The 14956-nt window shown below is 32.7% G+C and overlaps 1 protein-coding gene across 6 annotated transcripts in view; it reads left to right on the top strand.

Moving 5' to 3' along the window:
- The first annotated feature begins 3882 nt into the window (after window positions 1-3882).
- The window catches only part of LOC128175339 (X-linked retinitis pigmentosa GTPase regulator-like), a 46859-nt gene continuing 35785 nt past the window's right edge, over window positions 3883-14956 (top strand). For 2 of the 6 annotated variants that reach the window (XM_052840874.1, XM_052840875.1), the window contains exons 1-3: window positions 9248-10397; window positions 10805-11010; window positions 14463-14505. In XM_052840874.1, coding sequence (XP_052696834.1) covers window positions 10321-10397; window positions 10805-11010; window positions 14463-14505 — 326 coding nt within the window. In that variant the 5' untranslated portion in view covers window positions 9248-10320. Of the gene's footprint in view, window positions 4493-9247; window positions 10398-10804; window positions 11011-14462; window positions 14506-14956 lie in introns of those variants that run through there. The other 4 variants (XM_052840878.1, XM_052840877.1, XM_052840876.1 and 1 more) reach the window with 4 other exon arrangements.

Raw genomic sequence — 14956 nt, 5'->3', positions numbered from 1 at the left:
TATCTACAATACCGGTAAGTATGAAATATTCTTAGTAAGATACATCCTTACACACATTTATATAAAGTTAGACTGTTATAATTAGAGCTAGTATTAGATTTATAGCTAAAAAATAAATTGGTGTATGGGCCAGGTAATTAAAATTTTGTTTAAATTGATAACAGATGTATTTTCCAAAAATTTGAACTGTTAGTTGACATGGTGAAAACATCTATAGATTTTTTGCAAGTGAATGAAAATATTAAATAAAAAGATGATCATGCTTATACACCGGAAAAGCAAGTTTGAAGGCCCTTTCGCACAAAGTTGCATTCCCACCAAGTTAATACTGCCTGGTAAAATATGGAATTGCCGTCAAATGGCAAGGAAATTCAGAAAATATGTATTTTTTCATGAAAATTTTACATTGAAATCAAGGAGAGGATTTCAATGTGGCCTGATCGCAAGCAAGGCATTTCTATGGAGCGTCAGCTGCTAGTAACTGTGTTTCGTTGGAGTTGTACTATGCAACTCACTGTGCTCTCGCTGAGTGCCCTGCCTCACAACATGCTAAGAGTTTTCACCATGTGTTCCTTGTGTGCTCAATGTGCAGCAACATCCCAAATGACTCGGAGAGGTCTACATGCAAGCTCACTTGACTTATCACTGTGTCTATACTGAGATTATGTGGGTTGCCTGAGCATGACAACAGAGCTCTAGTGGTGCTGCTGGAGACCCTTCCACACTGCCACGGCAACCACATTTTGTTTCTACAGCATGTTTATCAGAACGCAGAACCACCACTGTTTTGTGCATCACAAAGAATGTTGAATGGCATTCTTTGGACCCTACTATAACAGATGAAGATGCCACAGCATTGTTGCACCACTGTAGGAGACTCTACTAGCGCACTTCTGCATTCTATTTTCATGGACACAGCAGGATGGCCTTAAGGACATGATCCTGGTGTGTCAGGGGTTTAACACAGCCATACTTGTAACACGCCCACCATATGACATCAAAGGGTCATGCACTTTCATAGTAACAGGAATTAATAAAAATTTAATAAATGAAATGAAGCATTCACTGTGCATTCCTAACTACCAGCAAACAAACATCTGTTTGAAATTAATATGAGTGTATACATGTTTAATGTTTGTTTAAGCAATAACAACAAACCCCACCTGGATATTTTTAATGTGTATCTGGTAGATTCCTAATTAAAAGCAAGGAATTTATATATCCGCTTAAAATCGCGAGAAGCACATCTTGCAGATTTTAAAAATCTCTCTTTTATTTTTCAGAAAGATGTAAACTTCATTAAACTATGAAAAAAATTTGGTGTTCAAATAAAGTACAATGTTGAAATTTAATTATAATGTATGTTTAATACTTACAAAACAAGTTAAACACTTACAAATTTGTTTGACAGGTAATCAATGCCTTTAGTTGTTGGTAGTCTTGGATAGTGAACATTTAAAATACAAAATGTTTTAAGTGACTGGTATATCATAAACATTCAGCACAGCATGATATGTGTAAGAATTACGAAGATTTAAATTGGTGGAACTGGATTTATGACATTAACATATTAATCCGTTCAGCAAGTTCAGGTAGTCTGTTTTTATTGACTGTGGTTTGGTTTTAATTCCTATATTCTAGCATGCCAAATAAACCAAAATAAACACGGATTTAAAGTCTCCAGCAGTATGTTTTCACAGTATACTAGTGTTCCTGATGTTATCGAGCAGATCGAAATTGTTGACCAGTCAAAAGGAAACCCACCTTTTTCAAGATCTTTACTGAAGACAGAAATCGGATACACTTGCTTTGTAAGGAAAACAATTTCATTTAAAGTGCAAACTCTAAGTGGGCATAAAGACAGTTAATTGATTATTTCTGTAATCTCCAAGATTTGATTCCTCAAGTTTTGATTCCCGGTGGGACAAAATATGTGTATGCAACCCTCAGGGTTTCCTTTTTTGCATCTGGGACTTGAAAACTAATATCTAACAGTTTATGAATCAAAAGATTTTGAAATCTGGATTATTGGGAGGGATTTACCTACACGGAGGACTGGCCTTGTTATGGACAGGAAAGAATAGCAGTCAAAACACAGACTTTCTGTTAAGTCTAGGATATGATCAAGGTAGGTGACATCCTTTTTGTTAACATTTTAATTGCTTGTATTGATTAAATGTAGCACTAGGTTCCGTGAAGGAAACAGTTTTTGTTGACTCTTCTCCGGAGGGCATTTAAAGTAAATCATTTGTGTGTACAGCATTGATTATTTGATTTTTATACAGGATAAAGTTCGACAAGTCAATTTACATGTGATTGTTATAATTGAATTTCTAATAAATAATTTTCTTAAAATTTTATGTTGAATATTTCTGATTATTAATTTTTGCCTCATAAATTGGTTGCAGGGCTGTGTACAAATCCTGTTTATTTTTTTTTTTTGTAGAATGATAACAGATATTTTCTGAAAGATGAAGGTTTAAAGATACCATCAGGAGGTGTGAGCTTCAGCAGAACAATACAGATAGGTAAGTTTGGGAAAATTCCATTAGGAATTAGTTAGGCTATATCCTGCAATTCTGTTTGGTTCCATTAATTGATTTCTCTGTAAACTCATTAATCTGAAGAAAATGTCAAGGAGATAAATCATGTTATGAATACAGCTTTTACATTACTTCATTAATTTTTGCTGTCCTCCGGGCCATTATGGGTATGTCAGAAAGGTATATGCATTATAGTATCTCACATGAATTTTTTATATATTTTTTTATGATAAGGGTAGTACTAAAGAAAGAAAAAAGAATTTGTATATTGGTTATCAGGTGTAAAATTTTGGATGCAATTACTGAATTTTTGAGTTTTATCTCTGGTGGATTAAAAAAAACCCACCCAAACCTTGTACAGATGGAATATGGAAACTATTATCTCAGAAAGAGCAATCTATCACAAGATCAATAATCAAGGTCAAGTTTGCTAACAGCAAATAAAACAGACTATAAAAGACATTAATCTTGCATTATTATATGCTTTGGAGATACATCAATACAACAGCTTTAACTTTGTATGCCTGCAGTTATTTTATAACGGTTGTGTATGATAATATTTATATCTAAGTATAGGTAATGTATATAACACTAAATTTCTGTCATTTATATAAGCAATCCAATATAGGCATGTATATGTATCAAGATTTTAATTTATTAGATTTTAGACTTGTCATTATTAACAAATGATTGAAAGATTTCTATGGAATTAATTGTAAATGAAAATCAGAATGTCTTTTACAGATATATTAAGAATTCAGTCCAAATACTGTTTTCCATCAAATGTCGATGATCAAACTGAGTGGGTCAGATGAGTTGTGATAAGAAAATTCACTTTACCTACTGGTATATGTCATAATGCTTCACCCTTGTTATTTATGTGAACAAGTGTTTCCTGGGCTCTCATATTGAAATTCTTTGACCCAAACTCGGATCAAGTCTGGACCACCTCATGGAATGTTTTTGCAACAGAACCCGTCTCCTGCGCATTTAATAAGTTTATTAGTTGATCGTTGAAAGCCGTGGTAAGTGCGATTATGAGAATTTTTGTCCTTGCAAGAGGAGCAACATCTTGTATGAAGAAGGATCTAGCTAAACATGGGGATATGCATTCCTAGGCTCCCTTAGGTTGTTCACCTTTCAATATAGATAAAAGGGTACCTACAGTGTTTGGCTCTGAACAAGCCAGGGTGTCATCACGATTAAAGAGATTTCTCCATGCCCATTGAAAAAACATTTGCTTTAAGAACTCCAAATTGATTAATGGAACACTATTTGATAATAAAACACTAAATAACATGGCCAATGGTTTAGAATAGTCCCAAACAAATTCCATTCTTGTTAAGTAGGTTTACCATCTACAGTTTTTTCACAAAGTGACATACTACACAAATCTTACTTGCTTCCATAAAGGTGAGAAAGGTATAGTTAGATAGGTATAAATCTCGTTTATTGATGGGTTTGGTGAATTTGAATGGACTGAAATTGGCTGTCTGTGATAAAGAATATTCATTGCATTATTTTGCCTAACACAGGTATTGGATCTAATCCCAGGTGTATCAACATCATTTTTTGATTTATAATCTTGATGTCCAGCACTCTTTATGAAAGAATTAAAGTGGTTCGATAGAGACGAGTCTGAGTGTATACTGTTAATCAATAGCCGAATTGTGTCCATGTATTTTAATGTATATTTACTCTTTATCTAAAGTGATTTATAGTAGTGTCTCTTGAAATACAGGGTAGCTAGATATTCAAGGATTTGAAGGTCTAGCTGTTTAGAACATCTGATCAACATGTTGGAGCCTTTCTGATGATTTTCTTCTTAATGACATAATTTACAGATACATCACTGTTCGAGAGAAAAAAACCCTATCTGTTATCAGAAATTTTTCCAGGAAGTATAGTGAGGGATTTTTTTATTTCAATATTGGCTAAAAGAGTCAAAGGTATGTTTGAATTTGAATTTTTTTGAAATGAGACTATCCCTTCAACTCTAATTTTTTGGCACTTGAATTCAGTCTATAGTTCTTGCATTTTGTAACCATTTCTCGATTGGATAGCTCAGAAGTCTTGTGTAACCCAGATAACAAAACTTTAGATATTTAGTCACAATTATTGCACGTAAGAACTCAAGCAATGGAAACAGACGAGATATTTGAAAAAGAAATATTGCTAAGAACTTGAATATTGTAAGGAAGCTACGGTAGTCTTGATCAGTTTAAACTTATTTATGACCCGTAGAGCATGTGATTGGATACAACTAGTTAGTTATAAATAATTAGTAATTTACAATCTTCCTTCTATTTAATGTTTTGTTCAGATCTCATTAGGTTATAACTGCATGATTGTTGATATACGAGCTCCTTGTTCTGTGGGTATTTTGGACCATTGTGCAGCCAACAAATCAATTTTGGTTGCAACAATATTTCCAAACATTATTTAATATGTTCCATAGTTGTGTGAATTGATTTTAAATGACTATTGGTCAGAGGGTTTAATTGACATTGTCAACAAAAGTTTTAATCCAATTTTCTAATCTCTAATTCTGTTTTGGTCTTTACAACTTGGTAATAATAAATAAGGCTCTGACGCAAGTTGCATATATTTTTCTGCAACTATTTTAGTTATTATCTGTAAGAAATGATCAACAAAAAAGCATTTCATTGTGTAAATATAGATAAAAATGATGTTGTAAATAGTCTTAGTGTATATTTCTAAAATGTTTATGATATTCATATATTATAGTTTGACAGTAAACTGTGGTACTTGGGGAAAAAAGAAATAGCATGAAAATGTATTCTAATGTACATAACCTTTCCGAGATATGCCTATCCTTTCTAATACACAGTGAACTTCAAATACAACAAAAAAAGCAAGATATGACACATCATATGTTGATGGTTGGTCACCCACTCATCAGAAAAATCAATTTCATCCATCATTTGTTGCACTACATGAATTACCAAGATCATCATGCAAGATAGATATAGAATATGTAACTTTTAAATTTGTGAGAAATTCTTGCAGGTTTTATTTTTGAAGTGATATTTAATTCCTTCCTTTATTATAAAATATTACTAAATGATACATAAATTGGGGCAGCTAGTTTACAATTTATAAACCATGAAATGGTTTTAAAAAATGTTTGGTGAAATGTACTATACATGTAATATCCGTAGAAATTCAAATTTAACGTAAAGCAGATTTATATGTTTGCATGCTTGTCATATGTAATGTAGAAAAGTATGTTATAGGATATAGATGAATTTGTTTAGCCAATCAAATGAGGCTTTCAAACCAGAATGAGATTATACTTTACAATGAATATAGTCCATGGTCATAGTGGATCACCAAGTCCATCTGTAATACTGTAAATTCCTTATATTACGCGAGTACTTAATTCCGTTTCTGTTTTGTATCAAATCGCGAGAAAATAAAATCGCAAACGTGGGAGATATATTCATATTTCTGATAGTTCTCAACTCTCAGTAAATAATAGCGAGGTTTTAAAATCTGTGAGGGATGCTTCTCGCAATTTTACGTTGAAATAAATTTCTCGTGTTTAATAAGGAATTTACAGTAGGTTATTATATAAATAGTGCCTGTTTGGGAGGGTAACAGTTGAAATTGACCTGTTATCCTCCCAAACAGGCACTATTTTGTTATACTGAATGTCTTAATTTTTAAGAAAATTTCACTTCTTTTATATAGGAATAACGTGAATTCTACAGCGAACCGTACGCGCATAATTTTCGTGCATGTAACATTTTTTAATGTTACCAGTTGCTAAGTGCGTTGCTAACGCTGAGGGTAATAGAAAGAATTATTTTTCTCAGTTCTGAACCAAAAATTGTTTCAGAAATAGTTTAATATTAATCATATGTTGCTACCTTTGTGGTGTTAAAGGGTTTGAAATTGCAGAGTGCAAAGAAACGCATTTGCACCATTAAGCTACAGGTAACTGTATGTTGAGCAGTTTACAATTCATTTGAAAAGCAATTCTGTGCTAAAGAGAAAATTGTATGGGAATTCTCAAATTGGTTTCACTAACTACATTTAAAACTGTAGCCATTATACCTGTACATTGAAGTGACAACAAATTATATCTCCAGTCGAAAAGAGTCATCAGTTTGAATTTTAAATCTCGGTGTCAGGGTGTTTAAATATTTATCAAGAGGAACAATGGAATTGATCATAAGAATTAAATTTCTTCATTTGATTTAGTTAATGTACATACCATTATTAGACTTTAAGCAAACAGTGAGTAAAAGATCTGAAGAGTATAAATGTGGACGCGGAGAGGCTAACTGTTTGTGTAGGCTAAAAATATATAAAGTAAACCAAGGGGGGTACTTGTTCAGCTTTAATAATAAGTGTATTTTGTGGGTTGAGGGTGTTTAGAAGTGTGAGAAAACACTTGATGTTTAAATTTGTCACATTTTAAGATTTCAATACTCTAACAAAAAATGGGACATGTTTGACTGAAAAGTTTTGAAGATATATATACAGAGTGAAAAAACATTTGTAAAACATTTTTCCAGATATTGAAAGCTTTAAGCTTTATATAATGTTAAAAGGTGAGTGTTTCTTTTGTTTCTTTTAATACATACAAAAAAAATCTATTTTAAAATGTTTGTGTTGGAGTCAGCAGGCCCAAGGGAGGCAATTCAAATTGCATCACTGATGTACCACTGGTTGGAGTGATGAAAGATATACACATCTTGCACACGACAGAGTCAATAATACATCATTGCTCTGTTTGCAATTTTTTAAAAATGAATTATAAACCTTTCTGCAATGTGTACATTCGTGTATGTGTAGGGCTTATCAAAAGTCATTTTCATCGCAGATAATAATTAAGTCATTATACTTGTAAAGATCATTGCAACCTTAAATGTTTTTAGGTCACTAGTTCATTATTACATGTATGTAAAACAGCTTTAGAGTAACAGTAGTGTTCTCTTATGTAATTATCAACAGCAGAGATTTAACTCTAATCCTGTTTCATGTGTGTTGAATTATGGCAGGTGAATGCTCCAATTATATATAGAGCAAAGAAGTTCGTAACATTAGAAAATAGAAATATTAATTAAACCAGTTCCTAAAGATTATTCTTTATGATGTAAGGTTTAACTTGTACTTGTATATGTTTGACATATATACATGTACTTGTATATCTTCATTGTATATATAAATGTTTGATATATTCTTATATATGAATATATAGTTATGATATTAAATTACTTTTAAGCAGATAAATGTCAACAATGAAAAAAATTATTTAGCTTGTAATTGTCCAATAAAAATGATATTATACAAATATTGACTGGGGTTGAGGGCAACATTGATTATATTAGCCCCCGAGGGACGAAATATTGCCCGACGTGAAGCGGAGGGCAATATTTTCGTCCCAAGGGGGCTAATATAATCAATGTTGCCCGAAAACACAGTCAACATTTGTTTTGTTATATGAAGAAACAACCCAAAATTTAAGAAAGTAATTGAAAACAGATCGCTGTAATATTGTCAGCTCAACAAAGAATTCACGAATTCAATTTTGTGCGAAGTTCATTTCCAAAATATCCTCTGCATCAAACGGTCACTGGTGATATTCCGCCGACCTTAAGAATTAACATACAGATGTTCTACCTGATTTTACTTCATAGTAATTCGCAAATCCTTATATCCGTTATGATAGCAAACCGTCGCATTGCGCGTCCGTTATTTACTTGCCTTGACTGACTGTTTATTATGACGTCACCTTGTTTTGGAGTCGCGAAGAATTATTTACGTCATCGTTTACGAATCAACAAATCAGAGGCGATTATTGGAAATAGAGGGAATGTTCTCTAGATATTATTCCTAGCTGGTCAATATCAAAAAAATATTGACCGGTCAATATTTTTCGGACGAGCTAATATTACAATTATTGACTATTCGTCTATATAGAGTTATATAGTGAGAATATACTACTGAATATAACAATAATAAATATTGACCAGCTAGATAATATATGTAAAAAGAAAAGCTTGCAATAGATGGGTCTTGTTTATAGAGGTGTATACTGTGACATAAGTAGAAAGCTTGGAGATTCCAGAACATTGCACTATGTCATAAGTATTACTCAATCAGACAGTACAGATGCACAATGTGCACATGATGCATTGAGGGTTTTCAGACTGAATGGTTTGAAGGCCAGGGTTGAATATCTGTAATGCTTTATAAGACTCTTGAAATTTTCATGCATTAAACAAATTTTGATTGTATATTTGGACAACATTTATTGCCAGTGTATGAGCCCCTTTTTATATGAAAACATTGACCCCTGTTCGTGCTAGAGGTAATACTGTGAGAGCTCACATAATCAAAGTTGCCCTCAACCCAATTGCAAGTCTTTCATGAGTGCAAGTTTTGATATATCATTTCTCCTATCAAGAAAGACAGATTTTAGGTAATGGTTTATTGATTTGAATTACATGTATTAAAGTTATTCAAAATGTTGCCATTTTCCAAAAAAAAAGGCTTTGAAATTTTTTTTACTTTTGCCTGAAGATTGTAAATGATTCCAATATCAAAGTTAAATTGATTTTGTCCAAGAAATAAGTGTTCGCAATGTTGCATAATGGTGTCTGCTTAGATTTTCTTAAACTTATCGACAAACAGTTTACAAATGGAGTGAGTGATTTAATGACTTTCAAGTTCAGTATTATCTACGGCCCATCTGGTCGTTGAAAATTGAATGTCAATATGAAAATCAATTCATATGAAAAAATATTGACCCACGACCCAAATTAAGAAATTAATTAAAGACCTGTGTATTAGCAGGGATAGAGACTTAGAGTGAGTTAGGTGGCTTTTTTGTTACAAGTGACTGATAAAACATGTTTTAGTTTTGTGGAGGGCCCTTAGATTTTCTCAAGACCAATGTGTGTGAGAGAGATTGGTTTTGAGTTGGTTCAAGTGGAAATTTATAACAACACCTTATTGGTAACATTCAGGAGACATTCCCTTTCTCCAAGACTCCTGTGGATTGTTAGTTTTTTGGATTGTTATGGAGAAATAGAAACAAATGAGATTGAATTCTAAATTCATTTTGTGTTCTGTGTTTTATGGAAGAGCTGAATATTTTATTTGGGAGTTTATCACCGTTTAGTAAAAGTTTGAATTCGGAATTGATGCAATATTGGAAGTCATTATTCAGCGTATATTTTATAATGATTAAAGACTCTGTGTGATGTTTGATTGAATATATAGAAAATTCAAATGTCAACATGGAATCACTTGGTTTCGGAATGGTTGATTCTTCCCCTTGTTTGTGCACCTTGAGTATCTGTGATTAAAGAACAAATTTGTAATAATGTAAATCAGGAAAGGATTTAATTCCAAGCCAATGAGCAACATTCAATTTTAGAAAGGGAATTTGTGATTTATTTGATATATATTGGCATTTTGTCGATAGGAGAGAACAAGGGGTCCCCTTTTTTACACAAAGACCTAGCTGTTTTTTACCCCGTTAGTACATTTACCTGTGCCAAAAGCCATTCACAATGGTACAAGTCTGACAGGCAAACCGTCAAGAAAAAAAATGCAACAGAAATTCTCGTCAAGAAAGCCGCACTGTTGATGACCATACACATGGTTTTCTTTTCCTCAATGCATTAAAGTGATACCTCTGATCAACGTTTGATGTGAGGGAAGGTTATAAGGCCTAACAGGATTATGTCGTCCATTTTTTAATTGATGATTGAGTAATTTTGATCTTAATGCATGTGATATGTTGGATCTTGATAAAAATACCGACTTCTCCTCTACTCCTGTGTGGCAGGAGAAATACGCAGTTTTACCTCCTATGTAAGTTAATCAACAAAAGTACGGGAGGTCTTTAACGACTAATTATTTTTATTTGATATTTCATTTGCTCACAAAAACAGGAGAGAATTTCTTTTAAAATAGTGTTATTGCCAATTTATGCTGACTTGTTATCAAATAGATTGTTCATCCTGTTACACAATTTGTGTGTGTCAGGCACAAAGTCTTTCAATGTCTGCATATAAACACACTTTGTTTTAATAATGTGTTTCATTTGAGTTAATTTAATTTATAAACATTTATAATAAAATGCATTGTTTTAAGTTAGCCTTAATACCGATTTACAATGCAATTCTAAAACTCTGTGTAGATTATTTTATGTTGCTGTTTTCATAATATACATGTATCTAATTTGTTTGAAAATTAAATCATCACTTTGTTTATTTCAGTCAGGAGGAGATGAACGGTGAAGAAGAGGGTGACCCCGATGAAGGCGGGGGTCACCGGGTGATCTCCTGGGGGTGTGGGGAGTTTGGTCAGCATTGTCACGGGTGTAAGGAAGATGTAGCTTTCTCGATCGGCCTTCTGAAGGAGATCCTCCCTGGGCAGGTCAAATTTGTGGCTTGTGGGGCCAGCCACACCATACTAGTCAATGGTAAGTGCCAAAGTTGGGAGTTATCTCTCTTATGCTGAGAGAGAGAGAGAGAGAGAGAGAGAGAGAGAGAGAGCATTGAACATTGATGAGTTTTAGTAAAACATATTTTTGCATCCTGTTAATCTAGGAACTTGATGATAGACAGTTTGAAATTTTATTCAAACTTTGAACTATATGGTTACATAGATTGCTTGCCTGTGATATGTGATGAAGTAGTATTAAATCTGGCCTTGCTCAAGCAGCTGGGTGTGTTGTATACTGAATAGGCAGATAGAAAATATATGGGAATACTGAATACTGCTTTTCTGCTAAACTTTATAATTTTGAGGTAAAATATTGTAGAAATGATACAGAAGCACTTGTTTTTACCTCAATATTTAAATTGCTTTCATCTTACATCTGCCATTCTACGGTAATAAGCAAAGAATCTGCTGATGCAGAATTTCTGCATTTTTATTACATTTGAAAAAAAAACATTGTCAATTTTCTGCAGCTCTGAAATACCTTCAAGTAATATATATTGAAAATATTCATAACCTATCAGTGCTTTGGGTAACTATGTCACTTCAGGCATGTGTAGTTTTTCAAAATGTTCAAGACTATGTATACCCTCTGGAAAAATTGTATTTAGGTACCTGATATTTCACATTTCACATTTATGAATTAAAAGGGAAAATAATTGGACATGTGGAACTGAATCTTTTGTCATAACCCCAGAACATGATGCACGCACAGTAAAGGTCTTTCATGGTTTTAGGTGATAAATATACTGATTTTGTAATGGCAGGGATAGAGTGTTTGATGATTTGATGGGGTATGTGGTTTGAATTTGACCCAGCATTGCCATTCACAGGAAAATGTATTGGTAGAAATTGATTGACTTTAAGGCAGCATTTTCTCATTTTAAACCACAAAGATGCTAGTGTTCATTTGTTTCAAGTGCCATCAGTCGACAGAATTCCATTATGAGAGTCTTTGGAGGAAACAAAAAACAGTGGCCGTGGTTTAAAGCAGAGATTAAAAAAGAACCCGGGAGAGAGTTAAGGGGAATTAGTCTAACAAGCCACGAAGCTTGAAGAGGAGGCTAAAACCGTCAGTTTATGACAGATGGGGTGATAGGACGATGATGCGGTTATGCACCGCAAGGAGAACCGCCGCATAATTTAAATTTCAGTCTCCTCTCATGTGCAGTATGCTGAAGTAATTATAAAAAATGATCTTCTCGAGTCGTGGTCATTTCTTGGCCCCCAAAATACAAGACAAAATCACTGATGTGTAAAATACAAATAAATAGCGTGCTCCATTGCTTACAAAACTTGATGATGGAGAGACTCGGGAAGTTATCTCTTGATTTTTTCATGAAAAAGCACAAAATTAGCTGTCACTTTTTTGTAAGCGTAGCAGAAGATTGATCGTTAATCCAATACAGAAAAAAATGAGTTTTTTGAGGGATATGACATTGAATTAGCCAAGTGAATCTGTTGTGCAATTTCAATAAAAGGGTCTCTAATAGAAATGATGTGGGGAGATAGGAACCAAGCCTGGCACTTTTCTTTCTTGTCCTCTTTTTTTATGGACAGAAAAGGGATATTTTTCTTCAATAAATTTCAGAAATGGAAAACAAACATGACTATTTCTCATTAATGTTATTTGTTATAAGTGTCTTTGGCTTCTGCTTCATGAGTCACTGTGTGAAGAAATAAAATCAATAGTCTTCTTTTTTAAGTGGTCAAAAGCCCTGAGGTCTTTATTTTTTGTCAAATATTTTCAAACTGTCTCTAAAATTAAGAGATCAGGTACCTGATATTTAATTGACTTAGGGAAAAAAGAAAGAAATCTTAGATGTGATTTTCATACAGATCTATGGTAGTAGATGACAGGTGTAAAATATTGGTCAAATGCAAAATAAAAAAGTTTCAGATTTGTTAATGTATCAAAATACATATATATGGCAAATGCTTTAATTAGCATGTAGATATACAAGTATATACCATTTCAATATTCTATTTAATCATGACATTGCCATCCAGATAGTGCAGGTTGATTTTTCTAACAGTCAGACCAAAATGGTTTTTTTACATCCAAGTAGTACCTAAATTAATCAAATATTGCACAAAAGATTATGTGTGGATTAAGTGTTTTTATGCCCCAAAATTCAAAGTTATGAATTCAGAGCTTTAGAAATTGTCTTAAAAATAGATTAAAAGATATCAAATTCAAACTCGCTTTAACTAACATATTCAGTTTTTATATAATTACTTATAGGATTTGGTGTTTTTTTTTCTTCAAAAAATAAAATTTAAAATGGGGGTAGAAATTAGACCTTATTGAATATGGTTCTATATAATATAAGATATGTGCATGATAAGATTACAGTAAATATGAAACCAATCACAGTAGAGTCTGTTATTTTTAGAGTAGAAATAGAATTATGATGCATAAATAAATGTCAATTTTTTTTACAGTATGTTGCAGGATTGTCAATTTTAAATGTAATAGGCTGCATACCTGCTACCAAGAAAAGGATTATTAATTGTCCGTTGATAAAATGGACTGCTAGAAAAATGAATTGAGATGACCCTTAATCCTAGAAATGCTTTTCTTAGAAGACATCTAACAAAAATACTTGATGTTTTAGTATTTCACTATTTATTTAGTTGAGTGTTGAGTGATTTAGTATTTCTTTATTTCATACAGTTAAGTGATAATTTAAAGACTTTTTTGACCCCCTCCCTTCAAAAAAAAAAGAAGTTTCTTGACCCTCCTGATCTGGTCAAGCATTGCAACCATAAAAGAAATTGGCCTGCTTGTAAGGCAAGCCATAAAGGGACACAAATGTCATCTTGGAAAATGCCTAACATTTCTTCCCTTTACCCTAACAGCAATTCCAGGGGATACAAATGGCCATCAAAATTGATCTTGGGGAATTTGTAGTGTGGACTGGAGATTTGAAATATTCATACAAAGCGGGAGGCCCAGTATTTTGATACATTCATAAAAGCCATTTTTCCGTGAACTGTGGCAATTCGCATTTATGGGCAGAAATCAGAAAATGACTAGATATTGTAGATTTATTCATGATGTGACAACAGAAATTAATCGCTTATTTCTGAAGAGGAGTAATAATCGGTGAAGGGAGAGAGAGCAATCCGCAGTCATAACCTATTCAATCTCATAATTTCTTCCGATGCAAATTACCAGCAATGGCTTAACATTAGAAATATGGAAATTTTATTTCTGAGACTTTCTTTGTCCTGATTGCATTTCAGCCTCGAAATTTACAGCAATAATAAAAGAAAATTGAAATATAATGAAATTTAGTCTTTCATGACAAGTCTGTATTTTTTTGGCCTTTTTTATGACAAATATGATTTGGAAATTAATTTGGCTTTTGACCTTCATTTGACCCACAGCCTATCTGAAGATAACCATTTCTGTTTTATGTTTTTCAGATAGCAATGAAATATATTCCTGGGGAAATGGCAACAGTGGACAGTATGTATTAGCATTGTTCTCTTTAATCACCCTATTATATTTTCATTTTGTCAGTGATTGGTTACTGAGAAATAGGAATACACAGGTTCATTATACAGAACACACAGTTTATCACTTAATATTGCATTCAAATTTTGACCTAATGTTGTTTAATGAGCATAAACAGTCTTTCTGCATTTTTAAGTGTTTTAAATTAACTGTTTGTAGTATTATTGTGTTTTGAATATTTGCAAATTGGTTCATGGTACTTTTGGTTGGTGAGGACACTTGATTTTGCATGTTTTCATATGGTCTCTGTAATATAAATGTTACTTTTTAAGAATTAATGATTTATCATGATGTCATCTACTTAATATGAATATTAACAAAATGATTAAATGCATAACATTCTACAAACCCCGGAGCTTTAAGAAAAATGTATATAAAAAGAAATATACGAATAATGGATGGA

This window comes from Crassostrea angulata, chromosome 3 (assembly GCF_025612915.1).
Source record: "Crassostrea angulata isolate pt1a10 chromosome 3, ASM2561291v2, whole genome shotgun sequence".
NCBI classification, from domain to species: domain Eukaryota; kingdom Metazoa; phylum Mollusca; class Bivalvia; order Ostreida; family Ostreidae; genus Magallana; species Magallana angulata.
This window is presented reverse-complemented; position numbering and strand designations above follow the sequence as displayed.